This window comes from Heloderma suspectum, chromosome 10 (genome assembly GCF_057233095.1).
Source record: "Heloderma suspectum isolate Gila_16-S chromosome 10, 16-S_ref, whole genome shotgun sequence".
In the NCBI taxonomy this organism is placed as follows: Eukaryota; Metazoa; Chordata; class Lepidosauria; order Squamata; family Helodermatidae; genus Heloderma; species Heloderma suspectum.
In genome coordinates this window covers 2,558,281-2,571,179 of record NC_139467.1, presented here as the reverse complement: position 1 = coordinate 2,571,179, position 12,899 = coordinate 2,558,281, and the positions used below count along the sequence as shown (strand labels likewise).

The 12,899-nt window shown below is 56.5% G+C and overlaps 1 protein-coding gene across 1 annotated transcript in view; it reads right to left on the bottom strand.

Moving 5' to 3' along the window:
* The window catches only part of MARK4 (microtubule affinity regulating kinase 4), a 28,491-nt gene extending 15,980 nt beyond the window's left edge, over window positions 1-12,511 (bottom strand). Inside the window, exons 1-10 of the mRNA XM_084814444.1 lie at window positions 12,077-12,511; window positions 10,948-11,001; window positions 8,543-8,591; window positions 6,927-6,992; window positions 5,043-5,113; window positions 4,557-4,613; window positions 3,541-3,777; window positions 2,347-2,466; window positions 1,338-1,437; window positions 787-896 (exon numbers count right to left, since the gene is read on the bottom strand). Of these exons, the coding sequence (XP_084670570.1) occupies window positions 787-896; window positions 1,338-1,437; window positions 2,347-2,466; window positions 3,541-3,777; window positions 4,557-4,613; window positions 5,043-5,113; window positions 6,927-6,992; window positions 8,543-8,591; window positions 10,948-11,001; window positions 12,077-12,511 (1,299 nt within the window). The remainder of the gene's footprint in view (window positions 1-786; window positions 897-1,337; window positions 1,438-2,346; window positions 2,467-3,540; window positions 3,778-4,556; window positions 4,614-5,042; window positions 5,114-6,926; window positions 6,993-8,542; window positions 8,592-10,947; window positions 11,002-12,076) is intronic.
* Window positions 12,512-12,899: the final 388 nt, after the last annotated feature.

Here is a 12,899-nt window from a genome sequence, read left to right as displayed (position 1 = left end):
TGGGAGACAGCGAGGCCATTACGTGCTGGAAGCCGACCAGGCAGGCCCTGCCACCACCTGGCTGGGCGAGCTGCGCAGGAGCAAGCGAGCGCGCCCACCGGCCTCCGCTGCAACAGGCGCTGCAGCAGCCCTGGAGGCAGCTGGTTTCCTCTTGGGGGGCCAGAACATCGCCCCATCGAAAGCAAGGCCTCTCCCACCCCATATCACCCCAGGGTGAGCCAAAATCCCCCTCCTCAAGAACAGCATCCTCTCCCTTCTGCCAGTGTGCATTTTACAGCTGCCGGCCCCCACCAGCCCTCACTGCAAACCTGAAATCTCTTTTGCGCTTGCACACAGCACGGCCTGCACTTGATCTGGAGGCTGTGACAAATGACAGAACCTGAGGCTTTCTCTTCATGCCCAGCTTCTCCTCCCCGCCTCCCTGATTTTTACTGTTCTTTTCCCAAACAACCAGACTGAGGAAGAGTCTTGGTGAACTTGAAAGCTTGCTCGCTGCTTTGTGACATTTTAGCTCATCCTTTCCCAAGCTGGTGCCCTCCGGATGTGGCGGACTACATCGCCCATAATCCCCCAGCCAGCATAGCACCAGGTTGAGGGAGGCTGTTTTAGTTGGTCCATGCAAAGAGGTTACCTGACAGTAGTGTTACCGACCTGAGTTACCCAACTGCTATTCCAAGGGACCAACTTGGCCCGCGACAGCTTTGTGCGTTTCCCTACTGCTTGGGGTCTCCTGATGGGACAGTCCCCTGGCACACTTCTTGCCCGCCCATCTGCCATGGGACTCACCTCGTTCTTCCTGCCCAGCAGGAGGTAGGTGGCCGTGACCTCGTTGTACTTTTGGTTGGCCAGGGCTTCCTTGATCTCTTCGCGGGTGTAGCCCATACCGACCATCACTTCTGTAAAGAGGGGGGAGCAGAGGGGGGAGGAGAGGAGGCAGGTAAAAGCAACCCAAGTCCAGGTGCTACTAAAAGAGCCACGTTCCCCCACGCCCCACGCATCAGCCTTCCTGATCTCACAGCCCATAAGCCAACCCAGGACACGAAACCGTTGTGCCCTATGCAGGCCACACAGAGCCAGCTCCAGTGCCCCCTTGGCTCAGCTGCCCAGGCCCCCTGCTCCTCTCCACCATCGGTCGGCTCCTCTCCCGATTGCAAGACACGCCGGGAAAGCTCAGTGGGAGAGAGCTTGCATGCCCAAGGCCCTGGGTGAAAGCATCCTGGGGAGCAGAGTTGGAGACAAGCCTCCGCCTGTGCCCCTGGAGGGCTCCTGCCAGTCAAGGCAGACTGCAGGAGGCAGAAGCTAGAGGTTGCTCCACTCCCAGACCCGCTCTCACTCACCAATGCGCTTGGCATCCGCAAAATCCTCTTCCGGCTCCTTGTATGGCTTCAGTTCATCCCCCTCGTAACCAATATTGATCCATTTGTCCTTCATGATTTGCTGTGGACAGAGGAGGGGGAAAGAGGTCAGGAAGGGCAGCGGGTGGACTGTTCAGGGCTTTGCTTGGCAGCTTGTTCCCCTCTAAGCTCAAAGGTGAGGGAAAGGCACTCTGCACATGCTCGGGGGCAATCCTGAACATTCTGAATCGCACCTCGGCCCAAGTCCTTTTCTTCGAAACAGCCCCAGCCTCTGTTTGGGGGAGGGGACAGGCAAAGATGCCAGGAGGGCCCCTGAGGGAAGCCTCTCCGCGTCCCTCCTGGCTCTCGGCTTTCCCCCCGGAAGCCCACGGAGCAGCACCGGGAAGGAGAGCGCCGGTGCTGCGTGGGGGTGCTGGGGCTGCACGCTGCCTCCCTGGCGCTGGCATATAATTATCCTTGAGGCGATTAGGCTAATTACAGTCTTCTGTGGGGGTGGGGGGAGAGGGAGGGAGGCGAGGCAGTGGGCCGGGCCAGATCCCACGGAGACATTAGCTAATTAAAGGCCTCCTGCCTCCTGCAAGGAAAGCGGGTTGCTGGTGTGCCTGGGAAACCGGGGGGGGGGGGGGGGGCTGGCTGGCTGGCATCTCTCCTCGGAGGAGGCGAACACCAGCTGTGCTCTCCGCACCCCAGGGACTGAGAAGGAATAAGTAACATCTCCAGCAGCTCAGGGGAAAGCGGAAGAGGGGCAACCTTCCGGGCCCTGGTGGGGCGGGGGGGGGGGGACGGACACATACTGGAAGTGGATGGAGCTGGGGAGCAACACCTGAGGCAGCAGGGGGACACAAGCCCCCCCCCCCCCGTGGTACAGGGCCCTTGGAAGGCCGTGCCTCTCCAGCCAGGCTACCAAACCCCTCTCTCCGCACACCCCCGCTCCCGCCCTTTGCTTTTCTCAGCTTCTACCTGGGAAAACCTTATCTCCAGGTGTCCTCACCTCAAGGGTGCAGCGCTTGGCGGGGTTCAGCACCAGGAAACGCCTCAGGATGTTCTCGCAGTCCGTGGACATGTAGAAGGGGACACGATACTTGCCACGTAGGACACGCTCCCGCAGCTCCTATGGCAGAAATGCCAGTGCATTGAAGCCGCGCTCCCCAAAGCCGCCAGTTCACCTTTCTCTCCTGGCCAGCCTTTCTGTCAGACTCTGGAAGGTGGCGGGGGCGGGCTGGCTGTACGAGTCGCCTGATGGGCTATTGCCACAGTGGCTGTGTGCATTTCATCATTGTCTCCACTACCGTAACAACCACCTGGGGTTCTCCCGCTACTTCAGTTTAAAATGGGCAGAAAAACTGGAAAAATTGGGGGGTTCTGACATTCCTTGTCACAGTGCCCTGAGCTTACTATTTCAGTCGGTTCCATGCTAACCAGGTGTTTTTGTTTTTGTTACTAATGCAGAAAACACTTCCATCACATGAGCGAGAAAGCGAGGCGTCGTACAATTCAGAAGCGGAGTACAATTCCCCCCGCCTGCTCCAGCATTTTGGAAAAAAGAAAACCCCTTTGTCATTCCAATAAAACTGCTTGCAAAGAGAGAATTTCAAGTGAGACAGGCTGAGATGCCTCTCCCTTTCCTCATCCCATTTTTGCCTCCAGCTCACTCTGACCTGGTTCTCACGTAATCACAACCCAGAGTATGGGTTGAGAATGAGTTGCTGAATCCTGGGTTGTCGTTATGTGTGAACCTGGAACTATGGTTTAACTCTGGGTTGTTAACCACAAACAACCCAGGAAGAGAACCCATGGTTTGTTGCTGGGGTGTGAACTCTAGGTTGTTTTAATTCTGGGTTGTCGTCACGTGTGAACCCAGAATCATGGGTTGTTTTGCCAGGCGGCAGTGGCGTGAGTAAAAAACTCTGGCTGCTCTACATACCAGTACTACAGTGCCACAAAGGCATTTGAGATATAGGGAGGAAGCAGGCAAAGGAGGAGGAAATCAAGCAACCCAGGATTTGAAAGAACAGCCTGCACGGTACATAATCATCTGGCAGACAAATCATGGGTAAACTCTGGGTAAGGCAACAGCCCATACTCTGGGTTGTCGTTATGTGTGAACCAGGTCTCTGAAACCTGCCAACCTGCCCTGCCAGGATCCCCCTCTCCCCTCCACAAGCACCCACCTCCATGGCCTCACCTTGAGGTTTTGCCCATCGAAAGGCAGTGAGCCACTGACAAGCGTGTAAAGGATCACTCCCAGGCTCCAGATATCCACCTCGGGGCCATCATATTTCTTGCCCTGGAAGAGCTCCGGAGCGGCATAGGGGGGGCTCCCGCAGAATGTGTCCAGCTTGGAGCCCAGTGTGAATTCATTGCTGAACCCGAAGTCGGCTATTTTAATGTTGGCATCAGCATCCAACAAAAGGTTTTCGGCCTGTTTGGTGGGGAAGGGGAGGAGGAGAGGAAATGGAGGCGAGAATCATTAGGGACCACAAATCACCACATCCATCCAAAGAAGAATCAGGGGTGGGCAGCGGGGGGGAGAAAGCCCATTACCAAGGGCTTGCAAAGCGAAGGAGGAAGGTTCACTCATCATGGGACTGGTCTTTCCCATGACAATCCCTTTAGCAGCCTTCCCCAATCTGGTGCCCTGAGGATGTATTGGACTACATCTCCCATACTTCCATTGGCCATGCTAGCTGGGAAGTATGGGAGATGTAGTCCAACACATCTGCAGGGCACCAGGTTCGGAAGGGGTACCATATAATATAAAAGGACGAAATGCGCTGCCACCTCCAAGCATGCGGGAACATTCAGAGTTGTTAGGGACGCGCATGACATTTTTAGGCACCTGGATGAATGTTTCTAGTTATCGAGCCCAGCACAAAGCTGAGAAACTGCTTCAGTTCCCAGAAGCCTCCGTATCTTCTATCCCTAACCTTCAACTTCACATCCACGCCGAGAGGCAGGTAGTAATTATTTCCATGCATGGAACAACTTTCAGATGGAACAACTGAGGCTTAGAGGAAAGTGATTAGCCTGAGGCTGTGCCACGAAGTCCAGGGCAGAGATGGAAGCCCAGTGCCAAGCCTCACCAGCTCAGTGGTTCCACCAAAACATACCGGGCTCGTGGCAGAAGGAAGCAATTTTGTTGAGAGATTTTGTTGGTGGGGAAGAGGGGGAAAAGATAGGAGCTGTACAGGGGCGTCTCACCTTCAAGTCCCTGTGTACAATGTTCTTCTGGTGACAGTAATGCACGGCGGAGACAATCTAGGGGTGAGAAGAGTCACTGTCCATGTGCAACACCCCTGCAAACCTTTCCCCTTTGTGTTGAAAGGATGCTCCCTCCCCAACCCAGAAGAATCATGTGTGCCCCATTTTAAGGCCAGCAAATGCAGGCTGATAAGATCAATCCTTATGCCCCAGAGGCCGGAGTGGGGAAATCAATCGTTGGCCACGAGAAACCAGCATGGCGCAGGGAGCAGCCGATTGTCCCCCCACGGCAAACACCGGCCAACCCACATTCCCCACTGCAAGGCCAACAGGCAACCTGGACTTGCTAAGGAGTCCCTTGGGGGGGGCTGGAATCAGGCCTCTGTCTCCCTGCCAACACAGCCAGGCCGATGGACCCGTCTGCCCCCTTGCTGGGATCCACAGAACAAAGAGACTCAGCTCCAAACTCAGATCTCTTCTCCCAACCTGTCTGAACTTGGCCCGTGCTTCTTTCTCCTTCATGCGCCCGTGGGAAACAAGGTAGTCAAAGACTTCTCCTGCAGAGGGAAAAGACAGACTTAAGCCTCACCTGGATCTTGGGGGCCAGGAGGGATGCTTCCTCCTGGCCCATGGATGGCCTCGGGTGGCAGACGCTGGGTGCCATCAAAGGCAGCAAAGAGGAAGGCAGACACGTCTGACCTGCCAAGAGGCCCAATCCACCAGCAAATTCTCCCATGCAAGCCCCATAGCAACAGGATGCAATGCAGTGCAGTTCCAGGTCAGAACTTCCCTCTGCTCCCAGGCATAGCACTTCCATTGTTTGGGTTATGGTCTTTACTGATCTTTTAGTTGTTTTATTATGTCTTTTAAAATGGGAATTGTTTCTATTTTACATTTTGTATGGTTTAATAATGTTGTAATTCGCCTTGGATCTTTTTTAAGAGAAAGGCAACTAAAAACTAATTGATTAAAGAATTACTAATAGTGCAGAAGAACTTTGCAGCAGACAGCATTCCATGTTGAGCGGGCATGCGCCATTTGGATTTTCCATCTCAGACACCAAAATATCTTCCGCCAACTCTGTCATAGCCAACTGTGCTAGACCTCTGCTACTGTACATGCCTAATGCACAGTGCTCCCTGCACTGAAGGCTGGGGTGTCACCAAGGGAAAAGGAGATCTGTCTCTGCATTACAGGAGTGGAGGAAACCATTGCCAGGACACCCCCTTAACAGCCTCCCCAGCATGCCAACCTGAAACCCCTTTTCAGGAGGCCTCAAGAATAACTTCAGGTCTTGGCACCCCAGTTTGAAAGCGGAAAGAAGACTAAAAACTTTTTAAAAAAAGGGGGGAATAACTTGATATGCAGCACACTCAAAATATCAGAAGCAGGCAAGAGGGGAGGAGAAGAGGGAGACCAAAAGTAAGGTGGAAAGGGGAGAAGACATGGGCTCTGCTGGCTTTTCTCTACTCTGCTGAGCCATCCTGACCTCTTGCACTGCCACCAAGTGGACCACAGGTGGCAGGAAAATGCCTGCGCTGGCCAGCCAGAGAATTTGGCAACAGGGCAGACACATGGCGCAAGGACATTCACATCAGGGAGCTTGATTATGCTGCTTCCTATTCAAAGACTTCAAACAGCTTTGAAGCACTGCAGAAACCAGTTCAGGGGGGAAGGTACCCTTCAGCTACAGCGCTACCCAACCTTTCAGTGGGAGGGAAAGAGGGGAGAGGGAGAAACAAGGGCGTTCATCTCAACCCTGTTCTGGCTTCTGATGCTGGCTTCCACCAGCAGGCTGTTGCCCAGAGCTCAGCTGCCAGGGAGGCATCATTGTCTGTGGGGGTGGAGAGCTGGGGATATTTTAAATAGATCAGGGGAATAATTTTAGCAGCTCCAGGAGAGTGAAGCAGCAGAAGAGAGAGGAGGAGCGTGCACAGTCGCCAGCTTGAGTGGCAAGCAGGGTTTGCTTCTTGGTCCCGCACCGCTGTCATTACACTCCACACCTCTGCTTTTGATGGACTTGGGCACCCCCAGGGTCAGTCTCAGCCATGGAGCTGGCTTCTGGGGTAAAGTCCTGGATTATTCCAAGCCAGGGATCGGGAACATGCAGCCCTAGATCTCATCAGCCCCAGCCAGGATGGCCAATGGCCAGGCAGGGTGGGAGTCGCAGACCAACCACGTCTGCAGGGCCACAGGCTGCCCAGCCGTGCTCCAACCCTGCCCCCTAGTCTGACATGCAATGACTGTTTATTATTCAATGTGAACCTGAAGGAGATGGAAACAGGGAGACCTCCAAAGAAGAAGGCGGGTCAAGAAGTGCTGCTGGCAGGCACAAAAGGCCAGGGGAGCAGGAGCGCAGGGCAGACTTACCGGCACTGGCGTACTCCATCACCAGGTAGAGGGTCTTCTCCGTCTCGATCACCTCGAAGAGTTTCACTGCAACAAAGCGATGGAACGTCCCCTCAGCTATTGCATCCTGTGCACGCCGAGGATGCTTTCATACAGGGGTTTCCGCTCAAGAGAAAGCCCCCCCCCCCCCCGGAAGATTGCCTGTCACTGGGAACCATGTGGACTTTAGTTTTTTAAACCTGGATTGTTTTTGTTTGTTTTCATTCTGTTTTCTCGCAAAAACCTTTGAAATCTTTTTGAGGGGTGGGGTACAAAAAGCAACATAAAAAATTAGCAAATGAATAGATCTGCTCCATGCTGCGCCGCATAAACTCTGGGAGAATTTTTGAATGGAGATTATGTGCTGCAGGAAAATAAATTGCCACCGAAACACCCCACAGAATAAAACTGGGCACATTACGCCTGCCTTGCCCTGCTTCCTTCAGCCACTGGGGAGGAGCAAAGAGGGTTAGAGAGCCCCACCCTTCGCCACTGAAAGGCTTCTGCCCACATGTTTCCATTACATTTCCATACTGTCATTCACCAGAGTCTTGTGGGGATAAAAATTGAAGAGACCCCCATAACAACCCTGTGAGGTAGGTTAGGCCAAGGGATTCGCTTTCACGGTTGAGAGGGGACAAAGAGCCAAGCCCCTCCAGTCCGAAAGTCCGCTACACCAGCCTTCCCCAATCTGGCACCCCCTAGATGGGTTGAACTGCAATTCCCAGCATGGCCATGCTAGCTGGGAGTTGAGGTCCAACTCAGTGGAGGCCGGTGACTCTGATGTCAGTGGGGCAGTGAATCCACTCTAGATTTCATTCAGAACCAGTCAGAACTCCAAAGGAGCTTTCCAAGGTATGGAACAAAGCACCTTGGAGAGCTCCTTTACAGTTCTGACTGAAACCCAGAGTGGATTTACTGCCCCACTGACATCAGCGTCACCAGCCTCCGCTGGCCCAACCTATCCAGAGGGCACCAGGTTGGGAAGGTTGCACTGCACTCTACTGGCTCATTATGGCTTCAGTGCCGTCAGGGCTAGAGCAGCCTGGTGCCCTCCAGACATGTTGCACTACAACTCCCATCATTCCCAGCCAGCAAGGCCATCCGGAGGGCACCAGGTTGGGGAAGGCTGGGCTTCCAAAAACAAACTGGCTATCAACGGCTACTAGTCCTGATGGCTACATGCCATCTCCAGTACCAGAGGCAGTGTGCCTTTGCACACCGGCTGCTGGAGAACATGGGTGGGAGGGTGCTCTTGCACTCGTATCCTGCTTCTAGGTCTCCCATGGGCGGCTGGCTGGCTGCTGTGTGAACAGAATGCTGGACGAGATGGACATGGGTATGATCCAGCAGGGTTCTTCTGATGTTCTTAAATACAAGCGGAGGTTTTCCGGGGGTGAATTCTAATGTGAAGTCCTACATTTATATGGGATAAGTGTGGAATCAGGGCAAGACTGCCCCTGGACATGGACACCCCTCGCTTGCTCTGGCTCTGCCTCAGTGCGTTTCACTTGCTGAGCAAGCTGCGGCTGCCAAGAGCAACCCTGGACCCAGGCGGGGGGGGGGGGGGCACTTCCCGCTTCAGGCTCCTTTCTTACCAATGTTGGGGTGATTCAGACCCTTCATAATCCTGACTTCCCGGAAGAGCTGCAAAAGCAAGAAAAACAATGGAAAGACGGATTGGCCAGTCACCCTCCCAATCTCTTTGCCAAGGGTTGGACCCACCACGACGCGCCCCCCCCCCCAGTGTTTCAGATTGGTCCCCACTGTGGGAAGACATGCGGACACTTCTTCGGAATGGAAGCAGCTGCGTGGACTTCTCAGGAAAAGGTCTGAGAGCAGGAAACTAGGTCTTCCTTTCTCCTGCCATATCCACCCAGATGCAAAATTCCACCCCCACCCCCCACCTTCACTCCAAATGATTCCTTCACAGGAAAATCCCACAGAAGAAAAAGTGTATGCTGGGAGGAAGGATAGCTTTCTAAAGAAGAGAGGTGCTGACACTTGACTTGGGAACCCTTCCCACTAATCCTAGGAGCAGGGAGCATGCTACGCTGAACCAGCAGTGGCAAAAAGGTATTCTGCACATGTTCAGAGGCCCTCTCTTTGTTAACATGACTTTGCGTGTTTGAGCCAAGCCCTGGTTTCACATTCATCCCTAGGTGGGGCAGGCTTTAAACCAGTGTTCAAATTATAGGGGCAGGGGAGGCAGACGAAAATGCTCCCCCCCACACCAGGTTTTGTGGCAGTGCTCTTTGCTGCTGTTTTTAGAGGGTTGTTGGGGAGTTGGCTAAAACTGGCCAAGAGGGGGGCTGGGACTTGTGGATTCCATGAAGCCTTCCCAACCTTTCCCCCCACAAGTCAAGAACTGCTTTAGCCTGTGCAGTGTTTTGCCTGGCCTGCAGTCTGCAGCTTGGCTCACATGCTGAAGTCATCTGGAGCACTTTACGCTTATGCTCTGTACATGCTGCATTTGAGATGGCCTCCACCCTCTCCGACTGTGGGTCATGTAGGGTGTGGGGTAATCTGGAGTAAACTGGTGGGTGGATAGCCCTGCCTTGGACCTGGATGAGTGGACTGGATAGATTATTATATTAATAAATATTATTAATTAATAATAAATTATATGGATATTTGCATAACACTTTTTTGGAGGAACTTCTAAAGCAATTTCCATGTAAGTCTAAAGCAACCATCAGCCATAGGAGCAGGAGAGATAATGAAAACAAAACAGCAGCAAAGGTATCTTCGTACATGTCAGTCCTACACTTCTATCCATTCATTTTAGGAACATTCTCTATTTCTTGACACAGACAGCGCTATCAATGGACCAGCTGGGAGACGAAGGTGGGCAGCACCGACTTAAGGGAGGTAGAGGGGGCTCTCAGCCCAAAACGGAGCTGAATCTTCAAGGCAGACAAAGGTGTCTTGCGGGGAGGGGGGTTGGATCGGGATATTGAGACCTCCCCAAAACTGGAGTGCCAGGGCACCCATCTGGTTCCACAACTGGGAAGACTGGGTGGTTCACCCCTTTGGGCGTGGAGCATCCCCCCCTCTTGCCAGAGGGAATGAGTAATCTGAAGGTGGGAGGGGCAGCCATTCCTGCTCCCCCCACCTTCCCTGAGGCTCATTTGGCCTGGAAAATCCAGCCACTAATTAGCAACCCCCCCCACCTCCCCCTTAGCGAGATGCTAGCAGGAGATGGCGTTACCACAGCGACCAACTTGGACTCCAGGCACTAATTAGGGAAGGGGGGAGAATCAGGAGAGTGACAAGCATCTCCTCTCTGCCCCCCATTCTCCCCCGCTCACCTGCCCAGGATTGGAGCTGGCTGGAAAGGTGGGGTGAGTTGATGGTTTGGTGGGGTGGGGGCCATGGAGGTAGCAGGAGAATACCCACGTCCCCCCCCCAATCATAAGCTGGAGGCCGAGGGACAAGGAAAACAGTCAGACTTGGGGGAGGGCACCAGGACAGAACCCCACCCCCACCTCGCTCCACAGGAAGGGAATGGGATTGTTATGGAGCGTTGTATGTTGCAAGCTCCATGGGCTGGATGGGAACATGGGAGAGCTATGGTTTGGGGGTGATAGATGTAGCCCAACACATCTGTAAGGCACCAGATTGGGAAGGCTGGCCCACTCCAACCAGTAGCAGCTCTCTGGGTTCTCTGCAGAGTCAAATCTCCCAGTGTCCTCTGCTGCCTGATCTGGGTTTTTTTTATGGGAGATGCCTGCTGGTCCTGAACCTGGGAGTTCTGCATGCAAAGCAGGTGCTCTGACACTGAGCTGTCCAGGACATGACCCACCCCAGGATCTCTAGGCCCCGCCCCACAGTGGCCTCCTAGCCCCCTCTCCCCCATGTGCACACTCATCCTTCCTGCTCTCTGAAGAGGGCCTCTGGCATGTGCACAGGCAGCCCAGCTGGACTTCGCCACCTACCGTCAGCAAAACATGGGCTGCATCTCCCCCCGCCCCCACCCTACTTGCTAAAACAAGCAACTCACCTTCTGGAGGCTTGTGGGGTTCAGCTGCGTCTTGTCAATTATTTTTATAGCCACCTTGAAGAAATACAACACAGAGAATCAGTCTGGTAGTTTAAAACTGGGGAGCAGGGGGGGATGAAAGGCCTCTCTCCTGCCTTGCTGAAGGAATGGGTGCCCTGGTGCAATCTGTGGGTTGCATCCCTATCACAAGTGTAGTCCAACTGCAGCTGGCCCCCAAAGAAGCAGCAGAGAAGGGGGCAGGACTAATTTCAAACTGCCCCCCACCATCATCTCCAGCCCTGAAAGTGGTCCTGGGGGGCCTTCTGAGGAGGAAAACCTAAATGCAAACACATGCACCCCAACTCACACACAACATGTTCACTTCCTGGTGGATCGCTCCCGTCTCCTACCCTGGTGCCCTTAATGAAGTTCCAGCTGGCACAGCCAACAAACATGCCGGCTGGGAATGATGGGAGTTGCAGCCCAGCACATCTGGCAGGCCCCAGGCGGGGCGGGGCTAACGCCGCTCCCCTCCCCCTCCCCCGGAGGCTGTGTGGGCCACGGATTCGCGCAGCGGGCACCGCGGCCGCGGCTGGCCTCCCGGCAGAACCACCGCGAGGGGGGTCCCTGCTGCAGCGGGGGCCAGCTGCTCCGCCCAAGGCGCGCCTTCCGCGGCCGCTCCAGCCCCCGGGCACGTGGGGCCCCTGCTGGACCGGGCCAAAAGGTCGGAGGGGCGCAGGCAGCGGCGCACCAGAGGCGCCAGCGGGGAGCCCGCCAGCGGGGAGGGCGCGCGATCAGCCCCTCCTCGGCGGGACGCGAAGGCTCCGCGCAGCCCTCGCGGCCACGAGCCGCCGAGAGCGCTCTCCCGCCCCGTCGGAGGCATCCGCGGGAGCGGCCCCGCGGCTGGTGGCGGCGAAGTCCACCCAGCTGGCCGGCGAAGGCCTCCGCTGCTGCGCTCCCGGGTCTCCTCCGGCCCCCGCCCCCCCGGCTGCCTCAGCTCCGGAGCGGGGAGGGCGCGGGCGCCTCCCGGCGCTGTCGAGCGCACGGAGCCGCCGCCGCCGCCGCCGCCCGCGCGCCCCCCGAGCGCAGCGCCCCTCTTGGCGGGAGGGGGCGGCCCGCCCGCCGGCGCTCCGGACGCGCCCCCGCTCACCTCTCTGCCCGTGAGGATGTGCCGCGCCAGCTTGACCTTGGCGAAATTGCCCTTGCCGATGGTCTTGAGGAGGCGGTAGTTGCCGATGTGCGGCTGCTCGTCGGCGCACGAGGCGATGGAGTTGCGGCAGCGGGCGCCCAGCGAGCGGCTGGACCATGACGAGCCCTTCTCCGAGCGGCTGCTGGCCAGGGTGGAGGGCTGCGGGGACAGCGGCGGCGTGGCCGGGCCGGGGGCCGGGTCGAGCGTCACCGCGGGGCAGCGCTGGTGCTGCGGGCGAGAGGGAGGCGCGCTCAGCCCGGCCGGCGCGGGGCCGGGGCCCGGCCCCGGCCCCGGCCCCCGCCCCCGCCGCCGCCGCCCGGAAGGGAGCCGGGGGGCCGTCGAAGAAATCCAGATGCCCCGCGCCCCGGCTCCCCGACTGCCCGCACATTTTGCCATCTCTGGGGCCCCCGTTTCCAAGAGCTCGCACGTTACTTGTATTATTTATTCGGTCGCCGTTCGCCCCCCGTGGGACGCCAGACGGCTCCACGGGCTTCCCGGGTGGGCTTCCCGGGTGGCCTCCCCCCCCCCCCGAGCAAAGAGCGCGCCCAGCCCTGCGCAGCTTCAGCACGGTGCCTGCCGCATCTCCCTTCGGGCGGTGCCCTGGAGCTAGGAAGCGTGGTGCACTGGTCAGAGCAGCCTTCCCCAACTAGGGCCCTCCAGAGGGGCTGGACTGCAACTCCCATCATTCCCAGCCAGCACGGCCAAAGCCTGGACCGTGATGAGCCGGCGGCCGCACTGCCTGAAGATGATGGTGGTTGTCGTCCAACGCCTCCAGAGGGCCCCG